Raw genomic sequence first — 23,820 nt, forward strand, 5'->3', positions numbered from 1 at the left:
TGATTTCAACGATCCAATTGAAGAAAATTATATGGGCATGGAAAAGTTCCTGAAACATGGTTCTAGATTCAACCGACAATTTCGGCAGTAGCTATATAGTAAATAATGAATCTTGTTCCGTTTCATGTTGAATCAAAGCCTTTAGGAGTAGTTTACTACATATGTTTTTAAAAAACTAAAACATTGTATGAATTGACTTTAAAGTAAAGTCTATTTTATCTTTTGTACTATTTTTAAGATTATTGCTTCTTAGATGTTACTAAAACCAATTTAGCTATATTTTACTCTCAAAGTGGTCAACTATCACATCTTTTGCAAGAAATCGCAAAAACACACCTGTAAATACCTCTTCATTAATCAATTCATTGACTAGAAGCTGATAAATTCATTTTTAGATAACATTGAATCCTACAACTTTTTCCAAACTGAACGAAACTAAAACTAAAACTAGTTCCGAAAAAAGTAACTTCTACAGCGCTGGAGCACTGTAGAGCATGCACTGAAAGTATGGTCATGCATGGAGATTCAACATGGAAGTACATGGTCATGGGTGTGGGGTCAACAACAAAAATACACGCTGGGTGGTTTCAAAGATACAACACAATACATACAAACAGCAACAGTATGTGACTTGGTATTGGCTAGTCGACGTTGCTTGCTGTTAAGAGTTTAAGACTTGGTTACTATTCTTGTGACTTGACACGAGTTTCGGTACTTTTTAAGTCTTAAAGTTACATTTCAAACATCAAACATCAATTGAATACATAAACGAAAACCAATAAGTCCGAGAAGATGAAACTTATTAAATAGTGTTAAAACAGGCCATAGAGTTATATAACTTATTATCACTTTCATCTATTATACTTAATCATACTTTGATAAAAACGTGAATCTTCAAATTTGTGCAACTCCACAAAGTAGTTTCATCGAAATAGCTACTTTTTAAACCACGATCATATTCTTTTAACAAACGCAATAGCCTTGTGTGAACATATGAATAAAAAGAATAATAAAAAGTCAAAATTCCAACAAACTTAAATTCGTTTCGAAATAGAAGAAAGCACAAAGTTTTGCGTGGGAAGTAGCTATAGCTTTATTATAATGTTTGACATGGAAGGCTGCTTATAAAAGCTTCCTGTTAGGAATCGACGACACTATTAATGAGTTGTTTATATTACGAAGACCAATAAAATAAACTCGATGCTACGCTACTCAGACTTTCTTCAAAGACTCTTGCATCGCTTCACAAGTTCACCTTGACAGCAATGTTTGTATGTTTATTTTATAGTTTTTATTGAGGATGTGAATTAAATAAATGTATATTATTGAATAGTTGCATTCTTGCGTATTAGTTTTGTTTTGCAGTATTTAACGGAAAGATCATGACATTTTATTGGTTGTAAGGTTCTGCCAGTGAAATTTGAAATGTAATTTTTATTAGTTAATACGACCGCTTAGTCGTATTTGACTGGAATTTCATCCATCACTGTAATCATATGTTTAGAAGTTTGTTGGGGAAATTCCTCTAATTCCAAAGAAATCGAATTATTTTATTGACTTCATTTATCCATATCACAATGAACCAACCTTAAATGATAAATAATCGCTGCATTAGTCGAGTGAATACAGCTACATTACCAAGTTAGCAATAAATTTGAACTGTAAACGACTATATCATAACCATCAATTCAATCAGTGTCTCAGTAATAAATTACACTAATTTGGCGCATATTTTCTTTAAAAGTACGATCAATTTCTTATTTTCACCTAGATTTATATGAAAAAAGAAATGCTTATACTTGACTTTAAAATTACAATCTAATGCAACAAAATGTAATGAAATAAGTCATTTGAATGGTTACAAGTGCAATAAAAATCCCACTTGCCCTTTTCATCGAAATGTAAGTAAAAGAAACGACGCATCAAGAAACTATTTTTATCATGTTAAAAACTTAAAAGAACATAAAAACATTACGAAAAAATTTAGTTGACTGAAAAACAGAGGCATTCTTTCTTGTATCATTTTACTATTGCTGTACTGTCGCATTTTAATCTCCTAAAAACATCATTCACTCTTATATTAAAAAGTGGATTGCTTTATGAAAAAAAACCCATTCAACTATAAACCATTTTTGTCGATCACAAAAATATGATATTGTGTTATAATAAATATTCATCTTTCAGGATATTGATTATTGATTCCAGAAGTGACTTCCAAATGTCAGGTACGTTTTCACTTCAAAAAATTATATTTCTTGCCTTAGTAGCTCTGGTAAGATTTTAATACGTAATTGATTTTATGGTCAGATCAGAAACGTTTACTACAATTTACTGTGCTGGAATCCTTTTCTGGATCGAGTCCTAATGAATTGAGTCTTTTGAAGCATGATATTGTGTACGTGATTGAAAATAATCCAAGTGGATGGTCATGGGTACACGAACCAGATCTTGGAAATGGTTGGTTTCCCACAAGTTACTTAGAACCACGTATGAATAATGAAAATGATTTAAGAGTGAGTTGAATTAAAAAATTATTGTGTTTATGAAAATGGTTATTATTCATAAATTCTTTACGTTATGCGATTAGAAATCGAGTGATACTTTACAATATGTTGATGTAATCAATAAATTGGACCATGAAGACGAAGGTTTGTTGAATTGTATTTTTTAATGCAATGTACTCTACATTAATTATTTCAAAAATGATAACATTTCCTTGATGAATGAGATAAATTCTATCACTTAGAATGCCCGTATGTCTATGCTACTAGAGATGCGATCCAAAAAGTCAAAAAAGAAGGCAATTTTCTTGAATACGAAGCTAAAGGTTTGTTAATAACACACTCATCCCAAAAATACTCATCTTTCATAAGCAAACGATGACAAGAAGTTGTTGCAGTTCAGTATGACTTTGATTCAATCTTAAACGTTCATTATTTCAGCGTATCGCGCGACCCACTCATATGAAAGAAAAAATCAAGATGAATTATCGTTTAGCGAGAATGACATTGTTCTTGTGGTCCAAGAGACAGATACAGGCTGGTGGCGAGGAAGCACTTCTCATTGTGAAGGATGGTTTCCAGCATCGTATGTTGAAGTACGATAACAAAAGTTTGTGTGTGCAAACTATTTGCACAGTATAGATATCTTAACAGAATGTCCGCTCGTGTCGGAACCTTAGATGTTCGTGTCACCCACTTTTGTAGAGTAAATTCTAAGCAGACGCGCCTTCCAGCAAGATACTTCTGCTTGATTGCAATAGAAGATACATGTATTTACAAATATATCGTTTTTGCACTACAAAAGCATGGAACCTTATCTTCGCAAGATAATAACTCTTTGTAAAAATTTCGGCAAACGCTTGCTTTAAACGTGAGTTATTAGTAAAATAACATTCTCATGAAATACCACTTCATATTTATTTTGTGAAGCATCTATCTGGGAAGTCACGCAAGCGTAGTGAAATTATATGCCACGATTTTGGCCGAGTGGACCTTCTGTTAAGATGTCTATTCTGTACTATTTGTGTACAAGTCTAGTCACAAGCAATTGCTAACTGAGATTTATAAAAACTACTCCCACATTTCATAGATCAAATTTCTTTAAACCACTTTGACTAAGAAAAGTACACATTTCATTTTCTCTCACGTAAGGAACTTGACTCATCTCCAGTGGACTCAGATGACAACTACGTATGTGTGAATAATACAACTAGTAATCAAAGTGAGTTATCAACAATCATCCATACTCGCTACATTCAACAAAGTGTAATCTCATAACGTATGATTATTGTTTGATACGAAATGGCTGAGATTATTGACTTTACCAGGTTCTTTTGATGATTCACTTTATCAAGTGACAAAACTTGTGGACGAAAAATCCTTAAACAGTGGAGAAAATAACAGAAAAGATATCCATCAAGTTCCACAAACGAATTGTAACAACAGAAGAAGAAGAAATCGTTCCACAGGTAAACTAATTTGTCCATAACAGAAAATAACGTCTACCTTGGACTAAAATATTGACCTTTTCAGGATCTGTTCGAAGACCTTCACGAGATCCACCACCAATACCAATATGCTTTGATTCCATCATTGACGAAGTAAAAACCCTTGATGAAACTGAACAACCAGAAGTATCAAAAGAGCAAGAATTACCTTTTCCAAAAGCAACAGCAACAGTTACTTCAACTTCACCGAAAGCATCACATGATCTTGAACCATTATCGACTTGGACATGTGATAAAAAATCAGATAATTTGGCTAATGATGAAACTGCTAGTGTAAGTATATTGACAAGTAATATTTTTAAAGTCATAGTTTTCTCAAAATTTTTGTAAGCATTTCACTTAACCAGTTATGTTTTGTTTCAAAAGGCAAATTTGAGAAATTTTTTATTGATTGCTATTGACTATTATTGATTTTATCATCTATTGATATACAAAAAAACAATATTTCCATTCAAAGAACGAAGACGAAACTAACAATGTGCAAGGTGTTGTGATTTTTCGTCGACGAAACTTGTCAACTTCAAATAATTTATCTACGCTCATTAAAGTAACTAAACGACGAAGTACCATAAATCCAAACCCAGTGGAAACACCTCCAAACAGACCTGTACCTATACCACCTCCTAGAAATTTACAAAATTCAAAAGAAAATGTGTCCTCTCGTTCACGACCCACTATAAAACCGCGTAAAAGACTTCAATATGCACCTAAAGAAAACCCAGACAGATCACCACCAATGTTACCTAAAGACAACCTAAATGAAAGCAAAGACACATTATCAACATCCCTAAAGTCAGATAATTCAGACACACCGGCGCCCCGTCAACGCCAGAAGCAAAGACGTCATAGAAACTTTGTCAAATGGATTTCAATCACCTCTTGACAACCATTCAGTTGTTCAGTGTCTAAACCGTGATTTGTCAACTTGCTCATATAATAGACCTCAACCTAAAACGCGAAATGGAAAAAACCAGGAAGTCCAAAGACAGAGAGTGAATCCAATACCTCCACCACGAAGACGGAGCAGTGAACAAACACATTCAGACATTAGTGAAAGTAGTTCAACAATAGAAATCAACAATATAAATTCTATGAATTCGGAAGAAAGTGTTTTTTCATCCAATATTCGCGCAAACAACAAAACCAATGCTACAAAAACATCTTCAAGATCAAGTTCTGTCGATGAAGATACAATATCGCTTAAGCGACGTCCTAAAATCCAACCAAGATCTAAATCAACAGCAAACTTACAAAAAGTGCTTGATTGAACGCCATTCTTTTTAGAGTTAAATATAAACTCAAATTATACATAGCTACATATCATATCAAACGCTCCTGAACATATGCAATGTAAATGCATGAGTTGACAATTCAAAAAAAGTCAAAAAAGTACCGTAAGAAATGTTTATTAGTTGCACTAGCCACCAGCCAGTTATCGTGGAAAACCTTTCATTGTGGTTGATGTACTAAAGCATTTTCATCGACACAATCATTGAATTTCACAAGACAAATAATGAGGAAACAAAAGAAAAACAATTTTGCATCACTTAAAATGATAGTTCACGACATTTCCGAACAATTCATTACTTCTACAAAGTTAAGGGAAAACTCGATGTAATTTTTTTACTGTCTATCTTGTAGACAATGTATAGTAAATATGTTAACCTACATTTAAACTTATTTGCATAGCAATATAACATTTTTAATGGTGTCAGTGTAGGACAAGTAACCACAAGTAAATATTATTGAATAATATTTCACAAATGGCAGTTGTCTTTTTGTCTACTTTTTAGTTGCCCTTGCCAGTAACAGATTAATGTTGGGTTCAAATTTCTTAGTGTAAGTGATAAACTAACAAAACACGCATCACATGTAATGTTCTAAATAAAATTTTTGCACTTATCTTTTACATTTGTTTATTTGTATTCTTCATACTTTTAGGATTATTGGTCACCTAAAAAATGTAACAACGTTTATGCCTTCTGATATAATAGATCTTACATGACAAATGACAAACGAAGTTTGTGTTAATCAGTTTGCTATGTGATCTTTTAATTTGAATCAATATTATTTACCTCCGATGTATACATTTCTGTTCTTTATCTCACTATTACCTTGAAGAATTTCTTATCAACCGAAATGCCAGCAATGTCACCATCATTCACAATTTCTTTCAATCTTTGTATTGATGCTTCCTTTGCACCAACGAATTTTAAAGAAAATTCGACATTTGTCAGACTTTTTCATCCTCCTAACAAGGAAAAGAAATTAATCTTTGCATAAGAAAACGTACGTACGCGTATACACCACATAGCTACAGGGTGTGTGTTTAAGAAAGTGAATGAAACTTTATTTTGTTATTTTATAGACAAGCATTTGACTATGTGTCAGGTCAAAGTGCAGGTCAAAATTGCACTTTTCAACTGTTGGGAATAAAGTGCAATGAGACATCATACGTGGAGAATCTTCAATAATTGTATTTGATTCCCAGCGGCGGAAAATGCAATTTTATATTTTAAGAACGATTTATATTTTAAGAATACTCGATCATTTCTACTTGTTATGAAATATTAAATATATCATTAGAAAGTTAAAGAGGTCATATTGTTGCATTTATGTAAATATAACTGCAAAGCACTAAGTCAAATGTACTGTTGCTTATAAAAGTTCAATTCACTTTTTTTATACATTCCGTAGAGTTTAGGTGTTCTGCAATCACGCAGAGCCTAGCGTTTCGCTATTGCTGTTCTGCAAAGAGTAGCGTTTCTCCAGTTGCGAAAAGATGCATAAAACTTACACACTTGACATTCAGTGCATTCGATTTGCGTAGATTTTTTTTGCGATAACACAACAACAGCAAAGACATTATTGCGCGTCAAACTTACATCAAATCTGTCACTTTACGTCCTCAATATTTGCATCATCTTCTAACACTGATGCAAGCTGAAATGTAACAAATAAAATTTACCATTTCCACATTGACAATAAATCTTAATCAAGACAAAAAATTTATCATTAAAGATAGTGATGATAATGAACGACTTGTCATTATTAAATAAATTTCAGGGGCCGGTTGCACGAAGCCTGGATAGCGTTATCCATTGGATAGCAATTTTTTTAAGCTTTTATGAAAAACGAGCCAAAAATATATGATCCGAACTGGGCAATCACTGAAATAAAACATTGTTTCAAATATTACGAAATTTCTTTGTCGTAAGAAAAATATAAACACCTTTTTCATAAATTTGGAAATTTTGCTATCCAATGGATAACGCTATTCAAGCTTCGTGCACCTGGTGCCTGACGTTTAAATATTAATTCTGTGATTGGATGCACTAACTCCTTTCTCAAAGTTGCCCGCAAGCATTTTGTACTGTGGACTGTCATGATTCCCAAGGAATGAATACCAGGCTTGATTTATTTTGATCACAATACTCGCTGAAAAGATTTAGAGTAATTTAAAAAACACAACTTTTATTTGTTCGTACGAATTAAAAAATGAAAAAGGGGGGGAGAGAAACAGCTCATAAAAAAAGAGATGAAATGAAAATCGTTTGAAATGTGCAGAATAAAAGTCAAATTACCTGTTGTATTGGCAGGAGCCGCTTCACTAGAAAGATCGTTAATGTTATTCTGGTATGACCGTTGTTGTGGATCGTTTTCATAACTTGAATCATATTCTAACCCAACTTTCCTATTAGTGGAAGCTGTCTGACTAGATAGATCGACATTGTTATACTGATATGACGGTTGTTGTGCATCGTACTTGTCATTTGAAGAATATTCTGATCCAGAATCTTGAACGTTGGCTGCATTTTCTAATAAACCTGGTGTTTGTTGTGTGTTTACATCTGTGTTTTCTTCGTGATGTAGCGTTTCCAGTATTAAAGGTGTTGCATCTATCTGCGGCAGTTTTTGATTCTGATATAGAGTGTCTTGATAAGAAGCATCATTGAAAAAATTGAGATTTTCCGGTTGTGTTTGGCCTGAATAATTTTTTTGATTTTGAGTAAATGCCAAATTTTGAAGTGGTTCTTTAGTTTGAAGTGGTTCTTTAGTTTGAAGTGGTTCTTCAGTTTGAAGTGGTTCTTTAGTTTGAAGTGGTTCTTTAGTTTGAAGTGTTGCCGTGTAAGCCTCGCTCTGAGAAGCCTGGGCAGGAAGTTTTGTTTGATTTTGTGATGAAGTTGAGTTTGACGTAACTGTCACAAGAGATGGAGGGTAGTTAACGATATGTGATGGAACTTTTTCAGTAATTTTCTTATCTTGACTTGGATTTGGTGTCGGATTAACTTCACTAAAAGACTCTTCTTTGAAAAGATTATCTGAAAAAAATCAGTCATTTCACAAAATTATTACTCAAACTTATTTTGAAACAAATTTATTGAAACATGATGACGTGGTAGCATGATAACCTTATAGTAAAGAGAATTTAAAACTTTATAACTATCTACCTGGTATTTTTAAAATTTTCAAATAATTTTCATCGACTTTAAGACTTGAAATATGTCCATGGCTGACAATAAAACGAACATGTGATAAAGGATTTCGTTCGCTTTTTCTGAATTGAAATGCTACTTTAGCTAGAATACCATCGGAAGCTTTTCTAAAAATTAACCAATAACTATTATTCATAAAATAAAATAATAAACACAGAAAAAGTAGATTACCAATCGTTCGTAAAAAGAAGGAAAAAATCACCTTAAATCTAAAACTTTGGAGTCAAGGAATTTTTGGTCAGAATTCAGTTGTTCCAAAATCTAGTTAAAAACTCATCATAGTAAATTTATTCAAAATGACATCGAGAGAATATTGAGATGAAATCCTAAATGATTAAATGTTATTTTTAAAAATCTAGACGACACCAACCGCATCAAGAACATTTCCCTGAAACAAGCGATACGCACTTCCATCTTTTAAATCCATTGCTGGATTCCATTTCTCAAGAAATTTAATTTCTATGAAGAATTTATCGGCTAAAAAATATTATATGACGTCAAGATAAAATAAAAAAATTTTACCCAAAATTTCTAAATTGATGAAATAAATAAAGCTAGCCATATGAGTTTGTCGTTTACTTACATTCTGGTACATCGTCATCTATGTCTGCATGTCTTTTTTGTCGAAATACTTTTCTGAGTCCAACTTTATGGCGATTATTGATATCATCAGATGATATGGCAAGTTTCAAACTTCTTTTAAACTTTGAAGCATTCCTTCGACGACAAACTGTTGAAAGCAAAGACCAAAAAACAAAAATAAACATTTCATTTTCATACTTACAAAGTACAGCAGAGTTATTTTTTATATTTACCTTTGCTGGTTGAAAAATGACAAAAAATAAGAGTTGTAAATAGTAGTAAAACAAATCTAATATTTTTCATTTTGATAAGATTAATGTCCCTGCAACGACACAAAAAAAAAACAATACATATTGAGCAAACACTTCAGCTGTTTCACATAACAACAACGTAACGCTTTTTATAAAATAGTGTAAAAAAGTAACTTTATAAGGAACAAATTTTTAACTATTATAATATTCAATAGTTAATGAATTGTTACGTGGGTGAATTTCAACCAAGGTAAGCAGCCTAAACTCTGAAATGTTTATTATTCCTCACATGATGTTTCGTGTTTGTAATATTTCAAAAAATGCCACAGTTATTTTTAATTTGTATCAATATTTTCTTGAATTTGGACATTTTGCGTCGATAGTTTGTCTAAATTCTTGCAGAAAACCAGTTAGAATCTCGTAAAATTAGAATAGACTATAGAGAATTTTTAAAAATACTTTCGACATCGCGCAATCCGCTCACGCCAACATCTTCAGCGTAAATAGTAGCGATGAGATCATTTTTGTGATTGAGATCATCATAATTTTAATGAAGCTCTTACCGTTTCATCTACACTGTCATGTCAGCATAAAAAAATTTTAAACACAATTATTCAGAAACAGTCCAAAACAGAAATTCAAACAATAATATTGAGATATCAAGATGTGAATTTCAGACGTTTACAATTCAGCTTGTCCAAGAGCAAAGAACAAAAGATGAAAATATTTATCAACTAAAATACAAGTCAAATAGCAGGTTTCTACTGGTACAACAGAGTTTATCGTTATCCGGTGATTTTCGTTTCGATTATTATTATTCCATTGTATCAATAAAACGGTTTAGAGATCGGCTTTTTAAGATGAAATAACTGAGTCAGTCTTAAGAATAATTTGAAATTGCACGATTGCATAAAAAGTATACTTACTTATAGTGATATGTGATTACGTAATTTGAAAAAACTGTTGTTGATAGCATATCCAATTTAATTAAATTTTCAATTCACATTCGTCAAGACACAAAGTCAATAGTGCGTCAAAGTAGTAAGAGTCAAACTACTAATTTGGTGAAAGCCAGCTTAAACATTTCAGCGTCATTTCAAAGCAGGCCTAAATTAGAAAGAAATCTTTCATCAAAAATCACGACAAAACGTGTAGGCTGGCTACACGCCACTGTGCATTATATAGTTATGTCTCACAACGTCAGCAACAGCTTGCAGATTTACAAAGATTGTAAAATAACCTTACTTTGATCATGTCAAGAGGATTACCAGAACTCACAAAAATCAACACCAGCACCACAAGCAACAAAATTCCTTTGAGAGATCGCGCAATCCCCATTTTTCTCTTGTTTTTTTTTCAGTATCACAGCAATTTTAACCAATGTTGCCACTGTTGGTCAAATAAAACCCTGGGCAATCATAATTTCTGGAATGTATACTGTAAATCTTTTTTTAACAAAGATTGCTTTTCAGTGATTTGAGAGGAAGACTTATCCCTAATTCCGCCTAATTGAAGATATTAAATAAGAAACTATAAAAGTACCTAGTCAATGACATTTACCTCACAATATCACAAATTACGTCGAACATGTAATAAATAAAAACATGGCCTCATTTGATGTAAATGCCTTCATGTTATTGTATTAAGGTACACAAAACGCCTCCAATTCAACTTAGGTAATGATAAAAATTCATAAAATAAATACAAATACATATGTGCAATATATTTTCTAAGCTTTGGATGAAGGAATAATTTCACAGGTTTAACTACCAATTTGGTGCTATCCAATTAAGAACTTTCATTGCCATTTCATAACCAAGAAAACACGCCTGAAAAATAAAGATGAAACATTATTATAACAACATATTGTCAACCATTATTTTGCTATTGACATGTTGGTATTAACTGTTGGTCAAGGTTTAATGGTTACCGTTTGAGTCAAATAGTAAGAGCCTGTAGATAGTGGTGAGTAATGGTTAGATTCACATAGTAAGAGCCTGTAGATAGTGGTGAGTAATGGTTAGATTCACATAGTAAGAGCCTAAAGATAGTGGTGAGTGATGGTTAGATTCACATAGTAAGAGCCTGTAGATAATGGTGAGTGATGGTTAAATTCACATAGTAAGAGCCTGTAGATAGTGGTGAGTGATGGTTAGATTCACATAGTAAGAGCCTGTAGATAGTGGTGAGTAATGGTTAAATTTACATAGTAAGAGCCTAAAGATAGTGGTGAGTAATGGTTAAATTTACATAGTAAGAGCCTGTAGATAATGGTGAGTGATGGTTAAATTCACATAGTAAGAGCCTAAAGATAGTGGTGAGTGATGGTTAGATTCACATAGTAAGAGCCTGTAGATAGTGGTGAGTGATGGTTAAATTCACATAGTAAGAGCCTAAAGATAGTGGTGAGTGATGGTTAGATTCACATAGTAAGAGCCTGTAGATAGTGGTGAGTGATGGTTAGATTCACATAGTAAGAACTTAAAGATAATGGTGACTTATGGTGAAAGAAATAAATAACACAAAAACTTTACCGCATTTGCTGGAAATGCTCGTAACATGATTGGTGTTATTCCTTTAAATAAAGCTTGAGGACCTTCTTCACGTATCTAAATTGTATATTATTTATGAATTTGAGTTTAGTCAGTTAAAAACAGTGAATATTTCATGTGCAAACATCGTACTAGTTGTCGAAAAACATCCCGTACGCCATTGGGATACGTTCCATCAGGAGCTAAACAATTAAAAAAACAACAACAAAATTATTTCAAAATTATGGGAAAATAAAAACCATTAGACGTCAGCCAATACAGATGTAATTAAACTAAAGAAATTGAAATCATTGTCAATGAAAAAGTAATCCAATTTTAAAATTCATCGGTGGCTATTTGCCGTGTATCAAGATAAAAAATATTTCCAAACCTGTCTGAAGTCTGGATTTCATAGTATCAGGAGCAATAGAAATTGACCAATTTGCCATGCCAGCAAAACCTTTATGGGTAAAAAACGAAAATTTTATCAAAAATGAAAATAATGGAGAACTAGCAATGGAACAAAGCTTGTACTTGTGATGAAGTATGATGAAGTTGTGATGATGAATGTGTTTGAACAAAAAATCGAAGCATTATTCATTAAATCATACCTCCAGCAGTTAAAATCATTAATGGACTTATCTCACTACGTCTGAAAAACAATAAGATGTTTGACTTACAAAGTGGACTAGAAACCATGTCTTTTTGTAGTCATTCACTTAAAATATACTTTCTACAAAGCAACTAAATGTTGATTTTTCTTAACATTGCATATTTCAAGACATTTAGCTATAGACATACGTCTTTCCTTCAGGAGTCATTGACTTTAGAAGTAATTCATATGTCATAAAATACATTCCAGTACCAGGAAGATCTATGAAAGAAAAATATTTACAATAGCTAACTCACAATTCAAATAATTTAAACAGAATTAAAGATCAATTATTCAGTGAAAGCCATTATGAAAAGAAGCTTATACCTCTTAATAAAGTTGCACATGTTCCTTTATATAAACCTCGTATGCCACTTTCTTTAATAATTTTCTTTGCACAATCAAGTGGACCATTGTACTTTGCTTCACCTGTAGATGCTTGTTGGATCTATTGCATTGAGATAAATTACATTAAACTATACAAGTTATGCAGAAAATTAAAAAAAAAGTTTAACATGAAAAAATAAATCTATATTTTAATAAACCTGTAAAAGACATTTAATTCTTTCTCCTGGAGTCATTATTCCAGTTGTAAATACTCCGGCAACCATTCCAGCATTGAAGTTTTGAAAATTGCTAAATTACACATAAAATATGAACAAATCACATGATTTAGTTAAAAACTTACACAGTGATTTAACTGTGTGATGTTTATCAATGGAGTAAGACTTTAATATTATATATCACCTCATTTCCTCATTAGGATTTTTTTCTTGAAGTTTCTTGCCAACAGTAAATCCAAGGAAACAAAAAGCATAAAGTGGAGTAATGCCAACAATTGGTGTAGCCATTCCTTTGTATAAACCAAAAAATCCCTACAATCAACCAACCATTGATGAAATTTATTCATTGGAACTATCTTTGTACAATGAACAACTAATTTAAAAAGTAAAAATAAGGGTGTATAACATTACCAACCTCCTTAGCAACTGTTTTTCTGGCACAATCAAATGTTCCAGTAAAAATTGGTGATTCACCAGGTGCCACTTTAGGTTGTGTTTGGAGACGCACCTGAATAAGTAAAACAAACACCAATTAATCACCAAGTCTGGAATAGATAGTATGTAATTTTTTATCAAAAAGATGGTTGGTGTGTAAAGTGACACTTTGTTGTTCAAGTGTGAAAACATACATTACAGAGCAGTGATGTTTGATAATATCAGATCACCAGTAGTTACAAAATGTAAAGAAAATCTCCAATTTGCACTAAACATATTCCAAAAGAGAGAGGTATCTTTTTAGCCACACAACTTGTGATCAATAATCTTCACATTGAATGAAAAAATGTTCAGACTTAAGACCTGTAGACTACTGTTGCTCCTACAACGGAACATAAGTCTACAACTGTTATTGCTTCTACATTGTAAATAAAAAAATGATTTGTTGCAAATTACAGAGGGACTTATCCAAAAAAAACAAACTGGTAGTGTTGTACATTCTGGGATTGACTTTTAGCTTATTATTTGATATAAAAGCTCGCTCGCAATTTTGCCTGAGCAACTTTTTTTGCTATCCTAGAGTTTCTGTACCAGCTTTTTTATACTTATTTCACAAGAGGCAAAGAATGTCATTGCCAAACATCCATACAATTCTTCGGCTAAATACTGTCCTTTGACAGGTACGAGTTTTTTAATTAAAATAACCAAAGCATTTTTTTATAATTTATTGGACTTTGACCTATGGTATAAAACTATTATTTTAACTATCATTTTAGACTATCATTTTCATTGCGAATAAATCTTTTCAGTTTCACTGTTTCTTTCCACAACAAACACAGCATGTTCAAGTAAAATGTTATTCTGCCGGTATTAGCAATTCATACGACAAATTTTACAATTTTTTTGTCAATCACAGCATGACACAAATCGCAAAATGTGTGAAATAAAAAACTACCTTTATCGTGTCTAAAGGATGACCAGCCACCACAAGACATACTCCTCCAGCTCCACCAGCTATAAAGTTTTTCAAAGCCGATGAACTACCGCTGTTTTCTGCCTTCCTTTCTTCTGACATTTCTATTTTAAACGACGGACACGACAACTATGTGGTGACTGGACTGGTGGGCATACAGTTTAAGTATATTCATATAACATGAAGTATCGTCCAAATTTTTTTGATAAAACAATTAAAAGTTTCATTTTTAGGGGGAAAATGTCAAAAGTATTCTTTTAGTTAGGTTTTTGACTTAAATTCATTTATTTATTTATACATGAAAGAACACCGAAAATCTACGAAAATATATTTTTTAGTCACATACGACGGACAGTAAGTTTGCTTACGTAACCATGACGACGTTAACTATGACGATGTTACAAACTCAAATCTTCGTTTATACTTTACGGCAAAAAATATTGTCATTTTGTGCACATTCAAAGAATATTTTTAAAGAAAATAGCCAAATCTGCTTTTGAGTAACACTACGCTGGCTTCATGAACTATGACTCAGGTTTTGAGAGAACAAAATGATTTCACGCCGTGTTCACCAGCAAAGACGAGCAACATCAGTTCCCATTGGAACATTCTCAAATCTTTCATCTATGGTGATGAAGAAGACAATTTGGAAAATGCAAAAGGTGTTGATGATGATAAATTTCCAAAATCAATCAGTCATGGAATTCATCTTGAGGGAAAAATCGATTTTATGAAGTTATTTAAAACAGAACTTATGTTTGTGATGCTTGATCCATTGATGGAGAAATTTGTCATGTTGAACAAAGAAGGAAAGATCGCTTTAGTTACATCAAGTGGTTTGCCTCAACAATTTAAATCTGATGAATGTTTTAAAGGCATGATATTTTCATCAAAATCAAGACAGTGTATCTGCTGGAAAGACAATCAATTAAAGGTAGTTATTCATGCATTTCATTGTTCATGACAAGTATACTCAAGAAGTAAAACTAACAGCTCTGCTTAAATAAATTTCAAAAGAGCTTTGACAACATTGATTTGATTATTCAAATGTTATATTCTTATTTTCTAATCCCTTTTGTTTGCTTTCTATTCAGTGAAAAATTAGTTCACAAAAAATTCTTTAATCTATTCCAGCTTTTCAATGAATCTTTCAAAGCAGTTAGCACATCATATTCTGTGAGTGCTGTTGAATGGTAAGAAAAATGTCATTGTTTTAAGGTTTAATACATATTCCTCATTCATTACTGTACTTTAATTTTATGGAAAAACGTTTTAAGTTGTTTTAAAAGGGCCTTAGTTTTCAAGAGAAATCAGTTTGGCACATCTGAATATATGAACCAAATCCAAATGAATGATCCAGCTACCCATGCAAACCATCTATTCTATATGCATTATCTATTTCTATGGTTAAAAAGCATCAAGTGTATTTGCGTTAGACAAAAATTATTGTTGTTGTTGTCATAATTTATTGAATTACTACAAAGACCATCATTATAAAGTTTAAAAATACCTAGTTTAAAAAGTCACGAATTTAAAGTTTAAAAAGTCACGAATTAGTTGACATTATTAGCAAGGTTTCTATCCCAATATGCTTTTGAGACAATAGCTAGTACTTTTAAAAAACACGTGTTAATTTATTGCCTTACAACTTTTCAACTAGACAAAATGATATTTTTTTACAGCTTTTGTATTTGTCATGTTAAACACCCATCATTTGACGAAATATTTTTTTATTATTAAATGAAAACGGATTCCTCAATTTCTTCCCGCTCTGCAACTACATTACGATAAGCGAGTTTTTACCTTAAAAATTCTATGTAATTGCAGTGCAGTTTACAATAAATCAACAAATGAAGTTCTGACTGGAGGAAATGAAAATGTTACTGTAAGTGAATTAATATTTGACTTCACTTACACCCAATGTTTAAAGCGAATGGAAACTCTTTTCGTTTAAAGGAAATATCTTGTTTTTTCAGTGTTGGAGTTTCCGTAATAGAGGAAAATTTCTAATGGCTCGCAAAATTATTACGGTATAAAACTTTTCTATTAATCTACGCCGAGGACGACTCACGAAAGCGCAAATTTTCCACAATTTTTTTTCAAAGGAAAATCTTGAAAACTGTACAGTTTCTGCTATATGTTTGGAAGATTCGCTGAGCAAGAGTCAAAGATGTTTTATATCAACTGGAAATAGTATAGCTTCGTTTAATGTACTTGAAGGAAAATGCTTGTTGTTCCTAAGAAATAGACATGTTCAAGAAATTACATGTCTGGTTTTTTTTAATCCACTGAAGGTAGGAGACGTTTTTCATTATGCAATTTATGTATTGAACGGACATATTCATTTATATTGTGGGTAAAACGCAGTCTTTTATTGTGCGTGATTCACGTTATCGTGAATTGAAATTGTAAATTTAGTGCTCTAAAGTCTTACTGAATTCTTATAATGAAGAATGTCGTATTTTTTACTTAAGTATTTGATAACTGGTGCAAAAGATGGATCTATTAAAGTATGGAATGACGATGGAAGTTTGGATAGTGTTTTCATTGGTCATCATAGTCGTGTTAATGGCTTAGCAATTTATCCATTTGGAGAGTTCATTATTTCTGCCTCGAGTGACATGTCATTACGTCTATGGAGCTTGGAAGCAAAAGATGAAGTAAACAAAATCCAATGCAACGCTAGTATTAACGGCGTTGGGACAGTTGTAGGACATAATAATCTTTATTCCTTTACATCAAAAGGAGTTGACATTTGGAAAATCAAACACATTCATACTGCTGAGACTTTTATTGGGTAATTTACAATGAACACTATTTCATTGAAAGAGTGAAAAAAACAAGATGTTGATTTGAAATCATCAATGTCTCTGATTGTTCGTTATTAGTGTCTTGTTTAAAGATAGTTTACGTTAACCAATCAGTTAAACTGACAGAGAACATTAGGAGGTTTTGAGAAAGATCTGTGTCCAATTCAAATTCTAGCTTTGACGTCTCTCAATTCTCTTTTCAACGAGAAGAGAGATAAAACTTTTTGAAGGAAAGAAAATGCCTCGTCTTTAATACGCTTGAATCGTCCGGTTGTGTTGTGTTTTGAGACTTTCTCCTTCCGTTATAGAGTTGAAAAAAAGCTTTTGATCTAACAGTCTTAGCAATTGTATAAATCATTATTATGTTAAAAAATTGGAATCAGAACTAAGTATGTATTTGTGTTTTGTAGTTGTAACGTAAAGAAGATGAAGCAGACAACTAATCCTAAGGTTTTTGAGTTGTCTACTATCATAAAACAGTTTTGATTTTTTTATGTTCCATTAGACATGACCTGCATTAAATATTATTGTATCACAAAGAAATAAAATTCTTTTCTTCGTTAACAGTATCCCCTGCGTGTTCTGTGTATTTGTGCTGATGCCACTGTCCGAGTAATTTCTGGGAGGTCTGGTGACGTTTTAACAACGTCACTTGTGCCTGATCTTACAACGATAAAAGATGCAGTATACTCAGCTGATGAAGGTACACATATGAACATGTAAGAATAATGAAGGTACACATATGAACATGTAAGAATAATGAAGGTACACATATGAACATGTAAGAATAATGAAGGTACACATATGAGCATGTAGTAAACACTAGTTATCATTGACTATTCATAGAATATAATCAGTGATAAAATGACCAATTGACTAAACTGATTAAACGTATTGAAATTTTGTCATCAAAAAATGATAAAAATGAATTTATATATTATAGATTTATTGTTCACGTTGTTAATGAACGGTAACATTCTGAAAAGTTCAACAGTCACCAATCCAAGTTCATTATTGGAAACGTGGAAATGCGATGGTAATATTTATATAATTTTGTTTCAAGTTATTCTGTTGACAGATGTTCAAATTTACAGAATTTTTAAAACTGTGTTTTTATCATGATTTTAGACATGAAATTTTCTTGCACATGTTTGTGTCTTTATGAATACATAATTAAGGTGATTATTACCTTTAATGTACTTTCTCTTTGTTGGAGGAAAATACTAATAAATAATTTATTTCATTTCCAAAACAAATCTTCTCAAGGATTTTTTTTCTGACACAACATGGAATTACATGATCCAATCTGCAAAAACTAGACAAACAAGAGAAAATGAAGGAAAAACGAATGACAAGGACAGAACCCTATTGTTGGGTGGATGTCTTGATGGAAGTATTGTTGTGTTTGATTGGAAAGATACCAAGAATAATGGAAAAATTACATTCAATATTGATGTAATTCATTTAGATAGTTTTTGAGTTTTATTCTATGATTAATAAAGTATCCGTATTAATTATTGTCTAGAGGTTCATACGTAGTTATCCCCTGGAGTCTTTTTTATACGTAGTTATCCCCTGGAGTACTTTTTTATACGTAGTTATCCCCTGGAGTATTTGTTTATACGTAGTTATCCCCTGGAGTACTTGTTTATACGTAGTTATCCCCTGGAGTATTTGTTTATACGTAGTTATCCCCTGGAGTACTTGTTTATACGTAGTTATCCCCTGGAGTATTTTTTTATACGTAGTTATCTCCTGGAGTACTTTTTATACGTAGTTATCCCCTGGAGTATTTGTTTATACGTAGTTATCCCTGGAGTACTTTTTATACGTAGTTATCCCTGGAGTATTTTTATACGTAGTTATCCCTGGAGTACTTTTTATCCGTAGTTATCCCCTGGAGTATTTGTTTATACGTAGTTATCCCCTGGAGTACTTGCTTATGCGTAGTTATCCCTGGAGTGTTTTTTATACGTAGTTAACCCCTGGAGTACTTGTTTATACGTAGTTATCCCCTGGAGTACTTCTATATACTTAGTTATCTTGTTGTATTTATCATAGGCTCATCATGATGAAATAATGAATATCATTTCAAATCCCCAAATTAATCAAGTTGTTTCATGTGGTTTGGGTACGTCTTCATTTGTAATTCACACAAAATTCTATAATTTAAATATTTTCATTGTATAATTGACTTTTGTCTGTGTTTCATTGATGAAAATGATCGATTTGCATCACCTTGTAAAGTACGTCTTTCAGGAAAAATTGACGTTTCATTTTCTGTCTTACAGACAACACCATCAAAGTTTGGCGTCTATTTCCTTATGCAGAAGAAGCTTTGGCTCCATTAATGACACTTTATTTTGATGAACAACCACGTCATGTGACTGTATCTCATCATAAACTTTTGGTTGCTCGATATCAAAGATCACGTGCTACATACGTCACGACTGTGTACAAAACTACACAAAAAGGTATAGGAAAATGCTGAATGTCAGTGTTGAATGTGATAAAATGTTTCGAAAGTCAAACAGAACCAATTGTATAAAAAATGATGGCCATACATGTAGCCATACGTTATTGCTCTTTAAAAAGGTCATACGTCATTGCGTTACGTTATTGGCTACGTCACAGCTAGGCAAACGTTATAGACACACGTCATTGGCATACGTCACAGCTAGGCAAACGTTATAGACATATGTTATTGCCAGATATAACAGTTATGTATGTCATACATTAGTCTTTTTGACGTTTAGAGCGTTATGACCATGGGAGAGAAGACGACCATAACGACGAAGTTGTCAGTGTAAGCAGTTGTTCAAAGTTGAGGTTATTTGCAACAGCCAGTATCGATGGAACAATTCGTATTTGGGATGAAAGCAATTGTTTGAAAACAATCATCAATCTGAATGCCACCCCGTCTTCATTGTCCTTCTGTAGCGAACGTGGTGACATTTTGGTCGCCATTGGTAACAGCCTCAACAGAGTCAAGTATGCCACGTGTGAGTCTTGCATTCATTAAACTTCGAATATTTATGCATCACATGAGAATTCTCATAAAATCATTATGTTTCATCGAGATCCTTTCACCTAATTTAAGATCTTCCACAATCCTACGTGTATCGTATGGTAAGTATGAGATTCAAAGAAAGATACAATGATCCTGTCATTCCAATCGATAAAAAAATACTGAACACGTTGAGTGCTGCTGACCAGGAGCGTGTTACCAAAGCTTGTTCTTACGCTTCAACTCTGATTTATTCTCCTGATCCCATGGCTGAAGATGAAACTCAAGAAAAAAAAGAGGAAGCACAGCGTAGAGCTGACGTAAGTGTTTATGAGAATGGATTGTCTATCTTTAATATTCTAGGAAACCGTGAATTACGATTAACTGCACTGCAATTTGTTAAATATCTTTCAAAAGTAAAGATTTTGAAAGTTACCGAGTGATTTGCTTGTAATTACAATTGGCTGAAAAATCGTTTTGTTTCTTTGATATTTCAAAAGGTCATATTTTTTCCCTTCTTTGTGCAGGCGTTTGAGAAAATCGAGAAAAGAGAAAACGATCTTCATAAAATAAGAGATGGTAAATTAAGAAGTTCAAAAAAAAGACAGGAACTAGACGAAAATTTAAAAAACGAAGCATTTGAAAAATATTTTTCGTTATTTCATCAACAAACATTTGTAAATTTTCCAGAAACATCAGACGATAATGACGCTTCAATGTATAGAGATGAGGATATTTATGTTCCTGACGTTGAGCCGAACGGATTTTTTAAGATTAATCATCAGTTACCATTACAGTACAAAACTTCTCCCGATGAGGATTTGGATGAAGAAGAAATACCAGATATATTGAAAAGAATCAGATCTCACTCGTTGCCAATAATTAATGAAAAGCAACCAATGTATAACAAGGAGAATGCTGTTTTAGAGGATAGCAGTGTTGAAATGCCTTCGAAAATGAAAAGATTGTCATCTTTAGGCATAGAGGAAAAAAGCGACGAGAAAAAAAGTAAACGTAAAGGCAGGAACAGTCAACATAAGTATAAAAAAGAAATCATTGTTAAAGGACCTTATCCAATACCGCATGACGCAATGAACGATGTGTCACGGAAATCAGCTGCTGTCGTAGAAAAGGATGATAGTGGATATGAAGATATGTTGATTGCACCTGACGGATTTATCCCTAATTCTGTTGTGGTTGCGATATTTGAGGAAATGAGAAAAAAAGATGAGATCATTATTAAAGAAGACGAAACAATTCCGTACAAACCACCTCAGTTAACCGTAGCTCAACTCTTAGAAATTAAAATGAATGCCGTTGACACCACTTCTTCGGAAATAAGTTTTGATGTTTCAACAAAACCCAATAGTGAATACGACGAGCAATTACGTCGTCTCTTACAAGATACGCCATCAACAGAACTTTTATCTGACGATGAACCTATATTGCCTAACAGCCCGCCTCCCGATTTAACGAAACCAACAGTACCAGTTCAAACAGCCACCGAATACTTTGCATCAAAAATGCCTTTCAAAGCTCCCGTGGTTCCCCCGGAAAAAAAGATTTCATTTATCCTCGATGCAGAGAAAGAACCGATTGTGTAAGTTAAATGTAGCTACTTTCACAATTTTTTGTCTATTCCTTGACCATCGTGTGCTAATATTTTTATCATAGTGTTACAGAAATGGTAGAGCCTTCTGAGGAAGAACAAGTTGAAACTTTGATAAGAATACCTTCGTTGAAGAATCAAGAATCTCTTCCAAATTTTATCGCTCAGTTCAAGGGACAAAAATGGTTTGATGAGTTGTTTCCAAATGCCAACCCGTTGGTATGTGTAATATTTCAGTGTGTATATCTTCTTGTAAAACCTATTCACCGTACACAGAAGTTACCTCAAAAAGCTTAAACCTGCTTATGGCATTTTCTAACTATTTAACACTTACTAACAAACAATGCAAAGTAACCGAATGTGCAATATTGATGCAATTATTTCAGACATTTCCGAAACCTTGGACGGTTGATGCGTTTATTAGACTTCTGTTGATTTTTCTTTCAAAAAGTCCAGACTACGAGAGAAAGAAGAACATCTGTACAGTAAGTAGAAAGGTTACACACTGAAAGCATTTATGAATATACACATGAACGGTTTAAACATGACAGTGTTCATGTAAAACATTCCTGTTTAGGCAATAAGCTTCCTCCATGGTCAAGAAACAATAGAGAAAGATTGTATACGACAAACAATAATTACTTTAACACAAGAACTCAATCTATATAGGGAAGACACTTTGGAAGATAGTCATTTTCGACATTTTGTTCGATCATCCTTACAACTTTTGAAAATTATGAAAAATTTTACAACGGGTGTTGTTGCTTTATTCATGTCACATTTCATACTTGGAGATGAAGACATGAGGTACTGATAGCATGTTGTTTACTGAATTTCACTATCCTAATTATTTAATTAACGAATTTCCATCATTGTAAATGGAGATGGTAAAAACGACTCAACTTTTATGAGTTATCAAATCATGTGTCTCCGTAAAAACGATCACATTATATTTCATCTTGCATGTTTAATCAATATTTCATTAAGATCGTTTACAACCAAGATTTTTACCGAGATTAAAGTTGAAGATGTTGGACGTTACTTTCTTCGAGAGTTGGATGAATTTGATGTTTGGGTAAGATCCTACATACCACAAAAAATTACATTGAAAGAACTATTGATATTGTTTCACAGCACCCCCCCCCCCACATACACAATCGTTAAACACGTATAAACTCGTGTTGTATGTTGCATGGCATGCTGCAAAGGTCACGTGTTACGTTTTATGTTGCATGTTATATATTACTTTCATTTAATGAAATGGCAAAGTTAGTATTAATTTGGTCTAATCAACGCCATTTGATCAAGTTTTGTTACCAATTAGGAGTACCAGAGCATACAATAAAAGTCACGTGTACAGGCGTGTATAGAATGGTTAGATAAATGGCTGAAAGAACTCAAAAGTCATATCAAATCTCTGACGGATAAAATCCAACGAGCTCGTACTGGTCGCGTTGTCAGGTTCATATTGTAAATCATCGTTAGTTGTTCATGACAAGAAAGTCATTATGTTCCGCTATACAACTCTGTTTTAGGGGAACTAATTCTTTAAAAAAATGGAAACAGATGAAAGGAATTTTAAAGAAAAAACATGTAAGTACTTACAAGTAAACAAATACAAGAGATATTTATTTGAAATCGTCTGAATGCAGATAAAAAATCGCACACATATGAGGCGACCTTCGATTTATCACAACACGCACAGCTACTATTCATCAAACCAACTGCTAACACAAATTTACTCAACACATTTATAGTCAATGAAACAAACTCCTGCCTTTGTTGCGTCACTTTTCTTAACGTTATTTTCTCATCATTTTATAGTCAAAAACAAATTGTAAACAATTAGAAGGTAAAATGACAACGACATGAAAAATATTCATAAAGTATTAGAATTTCTGG

The 23,820-nt window shown here is 32.6% G+C and overlaps 4 protein-coding genes across 5 annotated transcripts; 2 read left to right on the plus strand and 2 right to left on the minus strand.

Moving 5' to 3' along the window:
- The first annotated feature begins 1,143 nt into the window (after positions 1–1,143).
- Positions 1,144–5,918, plus strand: LOC124446006. The gene is made up of 10 exons (XM_046996795.1): positions 1,144–1,271; positions 2,185–2,225; positions 2,308–2,513; positions 2,588–2,648; positions 2,747–2,827; positions 2,943–3,097; positions 3,654–3,723; positions 3,830–3,970; positions 4,035–4,282; positions 4,467–5,918. The coding sequence occupies exons 2-10, from the start codon at positions 2,219–2,221 to the stop codon at positions 4,890–4,892; spliced, it is 1,395 nt and encodes a 464-aa protein (XP_046852751.1). The 5' UTR covers positions 1,144–1,271; positions 2,185–2,218; the 3' UTR covers positions 4,893–5,918.
- Positions 5,607–10,859, minus strand: LOC124446005. Of its 2 annotated transcripts, XR_006948320.1 has the most exons (11): positions 9,902–10,859; positions 9,321–9,409; positions 9,089–9,235; positions 8,876–8,982; positions 8,708–8,766; positions 8,461–8,612; positions 7,594–8,331; positions 7,350–7,447; positions 6,895–6,952; positions 6,085–6,261; positions 5,607–5,963 (listed from the first exon to the last, which is right to left on the minus strand). XR_006948320.1 is itself a non-coding variant. In XM_046996794.1 (10 exons), exons 1-9 carry the CDS (start codon positions 9,907–9,909, stop codon positions 6,905–6,907), a joined length of 1,446 nt encoding a protein of 481 aa, XP_046852750.1. In that variant the 5' UTR covers positions 9,910–10,859; the 3' UTR covers positions 5,912–6,261; positions 6,895–6,904. The 2 variants fall into 2 exon arrangements, 1 of the variants encoding a protein (XP_046852750.1); XM_046996794.1 differs by having other exon boundaries at positions 5,912–6,261.
- Positions 10,860–10,951: 92 nt separating this feature from the next.
- Positions 10,952–14,640, minus strand: LOC124446007 (mitochondrial carnitine/acylcarnitine carrier protein-like). The gene is made up of 11 exons (XM_046996796.1): positions 14,475–14,640; positions 13,500–13,592; positions 13,269–13,396; positions 13,067–13,157; positions 12,849–12,969; positions 12,671–12,743; positions 12,481–12,521; positions 12,261–12,329; positions 12,023–12,072; positions 11,873–11,947; positions 10,952–11,167 (listed from the first exon to the last, which is right to left on the minus strand). Exons 1-11 carry the CDS (start codon positions 14,592–14,594, stop codon positions 11,105–11,107), a joined length of 924 nt encoding a protein of 307 aa, XP_046852752.1. The 5' UTR covers positions 14,595–14,640; the 3' UTR covers positions 10,952–11,104.
- A 219-nt stretch (positions 14,641–14,859) lies between these two features.
- LOC124445059 lies at positions 14,860–23,655 on the plus strand. The gene is made up of 22 exons (XM_046995767.1): positions 14,860–15,426; positions 15,627–15,685; positions 16,320–16,377; positions 16,469–16,522; positions 16,598–16,786; positions 16,967–17,289; positions 17,713–17,752; positions 17,870–18,005; positions 18,246–18,338; positions 18,431–18,480; positions 18,569–18,757; positions 19,364–19,433; positions 19,594–19,776; positions 20,059–20,304; positions 20,403–20,629; positions 20,837–21,909; positions 21,984–22,137; positions 22,305–22,403; positions 22,496–22,725; positions 22,906–22,993; positions 23,242–23,379; positions 23,454–23,655. Exons 1-21 carry the CDS (start codon positions 15,019–15,021, stop codon positions 23,299–23,301), a joined length of 4,029 nt encoding a protein of 1,342 aa, XP_046851723.1. The 5' UTR covers positions 14,860–15,018; the 3' UTR covers positions 23,302–23,379; positions 23,454–23,655.
- The last annotated feature ends 165 nt before the right edge of the window (positions 23,656–23,820 follow it).

Source organism: Xenia sp. Carnegie-2017, unplaced genomic scaffold, assembly GCF_021976095.1.
Source record: "Xenia sp. Carnegie-2017 unplaced genomic scaffold, XeniaSp_v1 HiC_scaffold_22, whole genome shotgun sequence".
Lineage (NCBI taxonomy): Eukaryota > Metazoa > Cnidaria > Anthozoa > Malacalcyonacea > Xeniidae > Xenia > Xenia sp. Carnegie-2017.